An 11,778-nucleotide genomic window follows, 5' to 3' on the forward strand; every position below is an offset into this window, starting at 1 on the left:
GAATATGAGTGACATCACCAATAACAGCATTTGATCTTACACAACAGGTATATTAACTTGCTACAGAGTGTTACATTACAAATCCAAAGCTGTCAAGCAACAAGATTAGTTCTGAAAAAAATATAGATAATGTCCGGCACTGCTCCACAGCAACACATCTGCAGGCCCCCAATGTAGTGACTGTCTAAATGACTGTCTGTTGCTGAATTGCATTTGTGCAAGTATGTTTAGGTGTAGTTTTACTGACTACAGGAACACTGCCCATACAGAGTTTATTGTGCCCCACCAGACTAGACTTTCTGTGCCAGATATGCCACTGGAGTTTAGTATTGTAACTCAACCACCACCCTCACACCCCCTTTGTAGTAAGTGTGGCTATGCATACCGGTAGTTGTGTCTTTGTGGCAGACCCAGCTTGTCATCCATTTTTAGACTACCAGAGACGAGAGAAATAAAGGACACTTTGGTTACCCCAAATGAACATTGTTTCTGAGGACATGGGTTTAGTCCCTGCCTCTGACTGTCTGTATTGCACATGTTCTTTTGTATTTGCATACAATTCCGCTGGGTTCTCTGGTTTCCTTCGACCTCCCAAAACATACAGAAGGTGGAATGTTTACTCTAAACTGCCCCTGGGTGTCATTGAGGGAGCAAATGCATGTTGCTCTGTGATGAATGGTGAACAGGATGTATTTCTGCCTTGCGATCTGTGCTGTCTGATGGCACTGCATAAAGTCGAGAATACATGAATGAATAAATATTACAACACCTATAAATTAAAGTGCTAGGTCTGTGTAACCCAGTGTTCTGTAGGGTTGTTTTAAACCACTTAGGTCACTGTTAGAATGCAGACACCGCCATCTAGTGTTACGTTACTGAATTGTCAAAATATTGATTAGTATACTGACAACGGGTACTTTTTATCATGTAAAATGCATCTGCCGTTTTCATTTTTGTGTGAATAATTAACATCAATTAAATAAAATTTAATTTAAAGTATTTGATCGTTTATAGTGATTAATTCTGTGTAATGCGTTTTTGTGGTGAGGGTGGAACTACTGCAGAGCGTCATCAGATTCCGCCGGTTCTACACAAGTAAGAAAACATTACTCCGATGTAACACGCCGATGTTTTTATTAGTTCGAGGTCATTCCGCAGCATAACACCTGACGCGGTTATAAGCAGTTAAACTCACCGCATGTACACCGTTTGCCTGTCGCTATGACTATGAGAGGGATGTCACGGTGTTGGAGAAGCGCTCGGTGGCTTCAGACTCCAGTATCAATGAGCGCCATGTTTATAAGATACGAATGCAGGTACACACAGGGTCAGAGTCCTGAACCGGGCATTCGCGAATACTTTTACTACATTGATCATCAAGGACAGGTATAATCTAACATACACGACATACCTACATGTGTATTTCATGTGTGCACTTACCGGCCAGACGTACGTGAAAGCCCTTTTACTTGTGTCAACAAACTGGGACATGTCCTATCCTGTACAGAAACAATGTCCTTAAGGACCTGGTTTGACAAATTTTGGGGTAATTAATTTTACTGGCCTGCACAAAGTCCTGACCTGGACCTCAATCAACATCTTCTCGGAAGGAATTGGATGATAAATTGCAAGCCAGATAAGTGTCCAACACAAGTCTTGTGAAAATCCTTTCCAAATGATTGAAGCCTGTTATAGCTACAAATGCAGGGCAACATCATATTCTTGTCCCTGATTTTGCAGTGAGATGTCCAACAGGCTCATGGTCAGGTGTCTACATACTTTTTCCCATATAGTGTGCATAGATATACTGATATCAGGCATTGCATCAAGCTTTTTGTTGAGACAAGCAGGTTTTACACCAACATGGGCTACAAAATCGACACCTGAAGGTTTTGTGCTCAAATTGATCCATGATTTTTCTTATGTTTAGAAATTGGTTTGTTTAAAGGAGGTAGAGTGAGTCATTCAAACTCACCCTCTCGTACCTTTTCTTCAGCTATGGTGGTGGTAGTATTATATTCTCTGGGGCTGTTTTGCTGCCACTGAAACTGGTGCAAAGTAGACATTTTTCAATCATGAATTGGGTGATAGATTCGATGTTTAAGAGTCTGGATGTTCTTTTTCTCCCCCACCCTTTTCCCTGAACTTAATACTACACATAGATGTGATATTTATACATATATAGTATATAAAGTGTTCTCTTATATAGTTGTAAATGTCATACTGCTGTATAATAGTCAATATTTTTTGTAATTTTAAAATTTAAATTTAAAAATTGTATTCTACTCTATTTTATTTACTGCACTTACTGCACTTACTGTACTGGCTCTGTACTAAATTTGCTGCAACACTCGAATTTCCCTCATGGGGCTCAATAAAGGAATGTTATCTTATTATCTTATCTTATATTTGGCATGTAGAATCCAACATCTGTTTTTCCCTGAAACGAGCTGAAACATGGACATGTTTCCACTGTCTTTTGTTCTCAGATGACTGGGCCTCATTTCTGTGCAATATATGGCTTCCTCTTTGCATAATACAGTTTCAGGTTGCATGTCTTGATGCAGCAGTTGATTGTGATTGTGTGTTGTTGATTAAGTGAAAGTGATTTTCCAAAGTACACCTGAGCCCATGTGGCTATGTCCATTCACAGCATGATGTGAATGAACCACGACCCATCATTGCATCTTTTTTATATTTACATAATAAAAGATACAACCCCAAATCAGAAAAAGTTGGGACAGTGGGGAAAGTGCAAATAAAATAAAAAATGCAGAGTTCCTTACATTTACTTTGACATTTATTTAATTGCAGACAGGGCAATTTAGGGCTAGTAGTGAGGTGAAAAAACTAAATAATGATGTGATTCCAAACAGGTGATATTAACAGGTGATTGTAATCATGGTTTGGTACAAAAACAGCATCCAGGAAAGGCTGAGTCTTTGATGAGTAAAGATGATCAGAGGATCTTCAGTTTGTCAACAAATGTGTGAGAAAATGATTGAAATGTTTAAAAACAATGTACCTCAAAGAAAGATTGAAAGGGATTTGCATATTTCTCCCTCTACAGTGCATAATATCATTAAATAATTCAAGGAATCTGGAGGAATTTCGTTGCATAAAGGCCAAGCTTAAGCTGAATGTCTGTGATCTTCGATCTTTCAGACGGCACTGCATCAAGAACCGCCACTCAACAATAGCTGATATAACCACATGGGCAAGGGATTACTTCGGCAAACCTTTGTCAAGCACTACAATACAGAGTTACATGCACAAATGCCACTTTACTGTGCATGTCCAGAAGAGACATCGACTTCTCTGTGCTCAGAGGCATCTTGGATGGACCATCACACAGTGGAAATGTGTATTGTGGTCAGCATTCCAGGTCTTTTTTGGAAAAAAATGGACGCTGTGTGCTCCGGACCAAAGACGAAAAGGACCATCCAGACTGTTATCAGCAACAAGTCCAAAAGCCAGGGTCTGTCATGGTATGGGGTTGTGTCAGTGCCCTTGGAAAATATCATTTACACTTCTGTGCTGGCAGCATCAATGCGAAAAAGTACATTGAGATCTTAGGGTAACATGTGCTGCCTTCAAGACGTCATCTTTTCCAGGGACATCCATGCATTTTTCAACAAGACAATGCAAAACCACATGCTGCACACATTACAAAGGCATGGCTGCGGAAGAAGAGGGTACGGGTACTGGACTGGCCTGCCTGCAGTCCTGACCTGTCCCCAATAGAGAATGTGTGGACATGTGACAACCACGACCCCGTACTGTTGCACATCTTAAGACATGTTTGCAGGAAAAACGGGACAAAATAAAAGCTGAAACACTAAATCACTTGGTATCCTCGGTGCCAAAACATCTTTTAAGTGTGGTGAAAAGAAATGGCAACATTACAAAGTGGTAAATGCTTTACTGTCACAACTTTTTTTGGAATGTGTTGCAGGCCTGAAATGCAGGAATGGATGTTTATTAAGATAAGATTCCTTTATTGATCCCCATGGGGAAAATTTGAGTGTTACAGCAGCTCCAGTACAGTGTAAGTACAGTAAATATAGTAAATAAAATAGAGCAGAATAAAATAAAAAATAAGGAAATTATTGAAAAAATTAGCTATGCTGTGCAATTACTATTATACAACAGTATGGTAATTACAACAATATAATAAAAACACTATATATACTACATGTAGATATATACATATGTGGGGGGGGGAGTCATCAGTGTGAGAACAGCCTGTGTATTCTGCTATTGTTATGAACATGATTAATTGTTATGACATATTAATAAATGATATGAAGTTGACCAGACATAACATGAAATATCTCAGGTTCATCCTGTCTGCAATCAAATAAAAATCAAAGTAAATGTAAGAAACTTGCTGTCCCAACTTTTTCTGATTTGGGGTTGTAAAAGTTCATGCGATTTTACCAAACTGCAGTTTTTAGAAAGTGTCCCAACTTTTCAGGAAATCTGTACTCTAGGTACTAGGTATGTGTACTATATCAGTTGCCAAATACTTGTATTTTCTGTGCTGTTTGTTAGTGACGATGCAAAATGTAACACATTGCTTTTATCTTTTACCTAGTTGTTTCTGGATGACACCAAGATGAAAAACTTTGTCACGTGTTATAAAGGTACCAGCCTATGTCATGACACACAGAAAATCTGTCTGTTTTTTCTGTGACATACTTTTTAGACAGTTTTTTGGCAGATGTTTTGGTGCATCTAGACCAGGGGTGGGCAAACTTTTTGGCTCACGGGCCACACTGGGTTTTAAAAATTGACAGACAGACAGGGTGGGTGCGGGGGTGGGGGTTTTGAACTAATATAAATTCACATTTAAACCTTTATTTTCGTGATTAAAGGATGAATTTTTGAATATAAATGAAACGCCAGACTCATCCTATTATGTGCACATTTACACATGCGTGAATGTGATTTTGTTTAATGAATTTTTTATTATTTTTATTTTTCTTTCAACTTGGTGTATCACTGTCTAAACAAAACCAATTCAGCCTTTAAAGCACTTTCAACATAAGTTAATGGTTTATGTGTAATGTTATGTTAAACCAGCCAAGTGGTTTGATCATGCTGGGGTGATAGTAGGGTTGCCAACCGTCCCGTAAAATATGGAATCCTTCTTTATTTGGAAACTAAACGCTGCGTTCTGTATGGGAGAGAAATGCAGCAGATGAGACAGAGACAGGGCGATATGTATGAAACAGAAGGAAACTGCTGCTACCGTGGGAATTAGAAAGCGTTTGGTTATTATTCTAAGTAGTACGCCATGTGTGCGCAGGTTATATCAGCATAACAACCTGTTCACTACACCGCTATTTGGGTAGCGCAGTGGGAAGAGTTCGTTGCTCGTGTTCTTCCGCCCCAGGATCGATTCTGGCTTATGGATTTTGTGAAAATGTTGTTGCACTGTGATTACATGATTACATGATGTTCTTTATGGATGTTGTTTAGCCTAAAACATGGTTCTGGTTTATTATTATAAAGAATAAAAATAAATGTTAAACAGCCGAATCAATGTTCCTATGACGGTGTGAGACACGTTATATATTTTATAACCTAACCGCCTGGCGTGCGCCATCTAGTGGAATCAATTAAAACGCAAGTTTAGTGCAGGAAAAAGATTAAATTAATGCGGTTTTAGGACAGTTCTGTAAATACTCAGCGGGCCGGATTAAACAGCCTAACGGGCCGTATGTGGCCCGCGGGCCGTAGTTTGCCCACCACTGATCTAGACTATGTGCAGACTGATTAATCTGCATTTAAAGTTCAATCTGATTAAACTTTGATCCTGTTTAGGACTAACCGTTTCAAAGTGTCACCAGTAGACAAATTGTTTATATGGCTAATCCTGAAATAACTTTTTGTGTTTATAACTTTTTATGGTTTCACATTTCCAAATGACAATCACTTTCTCAGTTTAAAATAAAACACATTTTATTGAATTAACTAGTGCAGGGGCGTCAAACTCATGGCCCGCAGGCCAGATCCGGCCCGCCACGTCATTTGATCCGGCCCGCGAGAGCTTGAACGACTTTATGATAGTTGTGATGGTTCGAGTCGTTACAGAGACGCGCTTATTATTAAATGAGACACCTGCGCCTTTAACCGGCAACTGGTGACATCGTAGTCATGGCAACTAACTTTGACCTTCGCTGAGAAGCCATGTGACTTTTACGGCAAAAGAACGCGGGTAGTAATGTAAACAATAATAATAAATATAAATAATTATCTTGCAGTATAATACCAAAGCATCGTCTGTAAGTAGTAGCGTTTATATTCTCAGTTGTTTGTAAATGTTTAGTGAGTATATCACAGCATTTTAGTTACAAATTTACCGTAATTAAATACTGTTGTTGCGTTACTATAGCAATTAGTATCTTTACACAAAATTTTAACTCGTTAGCGCTATTTTACGTTTGGTTAAATCTCATATTGTACCAGATGGTAACACTTGACTACAGCTGTGTGCTTGTACTGTATTAAGTTCTTTATTGTTTATTGTTTGTATTTTTACTTCATTCTGGTGCACACAGTGTATCACACAGCTGGGAAGCAAATAAACCGACTGTATTCTGAAGGAAGCTGTCTGTCTGTCTGTCTGTCTGTCTGTCTGTCTAGCTGAGCAAGGGGGATAAACTATTAGTGTGGGCAGAACAATTGTCTTAAAATACACTGTAAAATCCTACATTAACTGCATCTCTCAAAATAGAGATAGATGATGTTAAGAAATATATACACATAATCCCAAAGTGTACAAGAAGATAAGTAAGAAAATTAAGCAGAAGGAGGAAATTTAATGAAAGTGAAAACAAGTTTGTGCTTCAGGAAGAGAAACCGGTGTGTCTCTTGTGTTATGAGGCCGTGTCTGTGGTAAAGGAGGACAATATAAATGCAGAATTTAGCCTCCAAGAAAAACAACAGACTGCAATCACAGCAGAATACGTTACAAACGGCCCTTTGAGGGCCACAATAATGCTGATGTGGCCCTCGGTGAAAATGAGTTTGACACCCCTGAACTAGTGCATTAGTGCATATGAATTAACTGTCAATACTGTCAGTCATTTTGTATATTGCTTTTAAGCTTGCCATTTAATGGAACAGCCAGCATAAAGTGGTTTTGCCACGTATAATGTAAAAGGCATAAAATGCCATGGTAAGCAGTAAAGCCTTGCAGCGAATGTGCAAGATGCTTATCATGGAAATCACCATTTGAAATGACTTTATAACTCATTTCAGACTACATAGTTTTTTTCTAGCTGAAAATTAAGCTTGTCTGTGTTCAGTTAGCTAAATTAGCTAGCCACTTAAATTTGGTTAGCTGACTAATTCATTTTTTAAAGGTGATATTCATAGTAGATGCATCAAAACGTTGAAATAACAGTTGGTAAATACATTCCAGGTTTAATCCAGCTAAGGTCTGTGTAATTTTTGTACATTTTCTGTGTGTACACAGGAAAAACATTCCAATGTTTCACCTTTCAAAACATGCCAGAAGGTGAAACATTCATTCATTGGCTGTATTTTATCACAGCCTCATCATGGTCAGGGTCTTGGTGGGTCCTATCAGTTGGGATAAAGGCTAGCAACACCCCAGACAGGTTGTTAGTCCATCACAGGGCAGACTCTCACTCACAATTACACACACACCTAGGGCAATTTTTAGTAGCTCCAACTGACCAGGTTGCAGAAGGGAACTCCACTCAGGACATAAAACCCTGGCCCTTGTTGCTGTGAGGCAACAGTGCTACCTTCTGTGCCACTATGCCACCCAAATGTGAAACAGCAACAATAAATTATAAATAGGTGTTTCATTCCCTGCAATTGACTCTAACCAGTCTAAAATGTATAATCACCTTGTGTCTTGATTTCCTGGATATGCTCTTGACCACCCTGTCACTGATCAGTATTATATTTATTTCTTTGTAAAAATAACCACCCACTTTTCTGATATTCTCATTCATAATGTACTCCATAAGGTAGCCATACTACCATGAATGCACCTGGATGTTTCCAGATGAGGATATTGTTGCTATTTTTTTTTTTATTTTTTTATTAAAATCACAAGATTTGAGACCAAAATGTTGGTTTTTATGATTCTGAACAAGGGACACAGATTACTATGAGTTGTATTTAGACTGAGACTCTGTGCAAAGTTTAGAATAAAGTTATTCACTATCTTTCTTTGTCTAGTTTCTATTAATGAGACAGTAACTATAGGTATATCTAATTTTTTTAAAGTTTTGTTGTTTCTTTTTCTTTCAGATCAGAAGTTTCTTGTTTTCTTCTTCAAGCAATTAAAAGTCAATAGTAGTGGCCGTTACCAGCAGCAATTTCCTTTCCTCTCACTGTGTGGACGTGAAAGAAACTTCCTGCGTTGTGACGATCAGCCAATTGTCTTTACTCACCTGTTGTCTGATAGAGGGCCTGAGGAGCATCTATCATACTGCGGAGGAGGTGTTAAACTGATGGTTCCATTTCGCCCTGAATCCTTGTTTATGAACCCAAAGAGTGGTAGAGTTTACCACCCTGCTCCTAAGCAGACAGGAGGTGTTGGACTGGTATGCTCTGCACTGGCAATTGAGCTTAGCCCGAAATTCCAGTACTTACCAGGTCAGGACACAAATGTACAACCCACTTATTTTATATGGGCTGGGCAGCGCCATACACTGACCAATGAGCTTGCTAGACATTTTCCTATGAAAGAAGGAATTATCTAGCATCTGTGGAAAACACAATATTTATAATTTTGTTTGTTTAATAGGATTTTATCGTCATGTTTTACACTTCGCTTACTTTCATGACAGGACAGGTAACTATAGGTTACACATGATTTATTGTTTAGTGTCAAACACAGTCACATACAATTTTGTATCTCCAGTTCACCTAACTTGCCTGTGTTTGGACTGTGTGAGCAAGCCAGAGGCTTTAGAGGAAACCTGCACAGACATGTGGAGAACTCCACACAGAAAGGACCCTGACTGCTCCAACAGGGAATTTAATACAGGACCTTCGTGCTGTGAGGCAACAGTGCTTCCCACTGAGCCACCATGCTGCTCCAGTATTTATTGTCAAATGCATGATCCACAGCAGCAATAAATATAAAAAACTACTGTAGAAAAACTGGGTAATGAGTAGGTATGGACTTAGTTAAACATTAATACGTTGAGTGGCCATGCAGATGTAGATTTGCTTTTGTATTTAAGTAATTACATTTACTTCAAGAAATCACTGTTTAAAAATTAATGGTATTTATCATTTCCTTAATGATGGCAGACATTCAGGTCCTGATGCTAAAAAGACCCCACTACATTGCACTACAAATTCCATGTTGGATTGTTGGCATGGCTTGTTCTTACTATGAAATGCTTTGTTTGTGTTATTAGACCAAAAATGTTTCACCGGGCTGTGTTTAATTAGCTAAATTAACTTTCAAAATGAATATCCAACTGTCTTTTTCACACATTTCAGATGGGTGTTAAAGAAACATTTTCTCTAATAAACATTGTTTTACCAAATGTGATGTGTTTTATTTAATGTTCCCCTTGTGAAGTTGTTCCCTTTGTGTATTATCTAGGAATGTGTACACAGATATAGATTTAAAAGCAGTGTAAGAATTCAGTCTTTACATAGTTGAATCAGTCCAAAACTGAGGATTGATACAAAATTGGCCTAAAATGATCACTACCAAATGTAACATTTTCTGATTTGATTCATGGACATATATTACATTAAAATAGTATTAAGATCCCTTGGCATTTTGCACACTTTGTGTAATGAATTTGATTTGAATGGATTTAATTTGGATGAATTTGAATTTATTGGATAAATTGCCATTTTTACCAATCAATCTACACTTAAACACCAATAATGATGAAGTGAAGACTTAAAAATAATTGTACTCATCTCTTATTCACGAAGATATTTAGACCCTGGCACTTTTGTTTATAGTTGTGGTCAGTTGCATTCTCCTGTTTGCTGTAATTATTCTAAATATGTGTCTAGAGCTCTGTTGAAGTCCACCTGTTGCCATTTGAATAGATGACACAAAGTTTGAAAAGGCACACACCTGGGTATATGAAAAACCACAATTTACACTACATTGTTAAGACAAAAACAAGTCCAAGGAACTGACTGTGGCAAAGCATAGATCAGGGCAAGGATATAAAACAATATCTTAAGACTTTATGTGTTACCAGGACTACAGTGACCTCTATGTTTAAATGGAAGAAGCTAGGCACAACCTTGAATCTTAGAGTTTGCCATACAGCTAAAATGGGCATCCAGGCAAGAAGCGCTTCTGACATAGGTAAAGCAGAATACAAAATGCCTTTTAAAAAATTATGTATTTACTGAAGAAAAATGCTTTCATGCCCTACCTGGCCTTGTGTAAAAAAGTAATTGCCCCTTAGCTACCAAATCAACCAGTTCAATTGGCAGTTGGGTTCAATTTCACCAGCCACACCTAAACATTATTACTGCCAAACCTGTTAAATCTACACAATTGCTTTAGGTTTTGTGACTCCAGCAAATCTAAAGAACAAGTCATTATCAACAAATGGAGAAAACTTGACTCAAACGGGAGGCCACAAAAGAATCCACATAAATATCTAAAGAACTGCAGGCCTCACTTGCATGAATTTCAAACAGAACTTTGTTAAAGTCAATGCACACTATTCCACAATAAGAAAGATGCTAGCAAAAATGTCATCCATGGGAGACTGGCAAAGGTGCAAACCAGTGCTAAGCAAAAAGAACAAAGTCTTGTCTTGAATTTGCCAGAAAACATCTACATGGCATCCACATGACTTTTAGGATAGTATTCTGTGGAGCTTATTGAAAGACATAGGCCCCAATACACCTGGCATAAAGCTAACACTGCATTCCACTATAAGGTCATCATATGAAAAGGTCCTGGTAGTGTGATGGTCTGAGACTGCTTCTATCAGTTTGTGACCTAAAGCTCAAGTGCAGTTGGGTTACACAGCAGGACATGATCCGAAGAACACTAGCAACTCTGAATGACTCAGAAGAAACAAAATAAAGGTTTTGGAGTGACTGGGTCAAAGTGAGATGCTGTGGCATGACCTTAGACGGGCAGTTCATTCTCAAAAACTCCTTACTGTAGCCACATTAAAACAATTCTACACTGTAGAGTGGTCCAAACGTCCTATACAGTGATTTAAAAGACTCATTGCAAGGTTTGCAGGTACAGCCAGTTATTAGGTTTGGGGCATACTACGCTGTTTGTCTATTGAGATCATTGTGTAAGATTGACCTTAACCAAGAGATCCAAGCTCTGTATTGGCGCACGCGTCGTGACGCATGCGCACGACGCATGTTTTTTCGATTTCGGACAGATGACACCATCCCAGTGTTGCCAACTTAGCGACTTTGTCGCTATATTTAGCGACTTTTCTGACCCCTCTAGCGACTTTTTTTCAAAAAAGCGACTAGCGACAAATCTAGCGACTTTTTCTGGTGTTATTGGAGACTTTTGGAGACTCGAACGTGAAAACACATATTGTTCTGCAGTTACTGTCCTCAACGAGCAGCGGGTCCTGCCGTGAGCCCCTCCCCCGTCCCAAAGCACGGGCGGTCAGTATCACAGTCAGTGTTGCCAGATTGGGCGGGTTTCCACCAAAATGAGCGGATTTTGTTGGAAATTGGCAGGAAAAAAACACACTTTGGCAAGTGGACAAAATTTGGGCTGGTTTGGCAGCTTAAAATATAAATAAAAAAAGCTAT

General features: G+C 38.6%; 1 protein-coding gene across 1 annotated transcript; it reads left to right on the forward strand.

Moving 5' to 3' along the window:
- The first annotated feature begins 1,155 nt into the window (after positions 1 to 1,155).
- Positions 1,156 to 9,501, forward strand: c9h8orf82 (chromosome 9 C8orf82 homolog). The gene is made up of 3 exons (XM_063001180.1): positions 1,156 to 1,386; positions 4,598 to 4,646; positions 8,296 to 9,501. Exons 1-3 carry the CDS (start codon positions 1,222 to 1,224, stop codon positions 8,748 to 8,750), a joined length of 669 nt encoding a protein of 222 aa, XP_062857250.1. The 5' UTR covers positions 1,156 to 1,221; the 3' UTR covers positions 8,751 to 9,501.
- The last annotated feature ends 2,277 nt before the right edge of the window (positions 9,502 to 11,778 follow it).

Source organism: Trichomycterus rosablanca, chromosome 9 (genome assembly GCF_030014385.1).
Source record: "Trichomycterus rosablanca isolate fTriRos1 chromosome 9, fTriRos1.hap1, whole genome shotgun sequence".
Lineage (NCBI taxonomy): Eukaryota > Metazoa > Chordata > Actinopteri > Siluriformes > Trichomycteridae > Trichomycterus > Trichomycterus rosablanca.

What these genes read in the sequence shown, in the direction of transcription:
- c9h8orf82 (XM_063001180.1), top strand. Translation starts at nt 1,222, where the DNA reads ATGACTATGAGAGGGATGTCACGGTGTTGGAGAAGCGCTCGGTGGCTT. An exon ending in ACATTGATCATCAAGGACAG is followed by an intron (nt 1,387 to 4,597) that starts GTATAATCTAAC and finishes TCTTTTACCTAG; the next exon opens with TTGTTTCTGGATGACACCAA. An exon ending in CTTTGTCACGTGTTATAAAG is followed by an intron (nt 4,647 to 8,295) that starts GTACCAGCCTAT and finishes TTTTTCTTTCAG; the next exon opens with ATCAGAAGTTTCTTGTTTTC.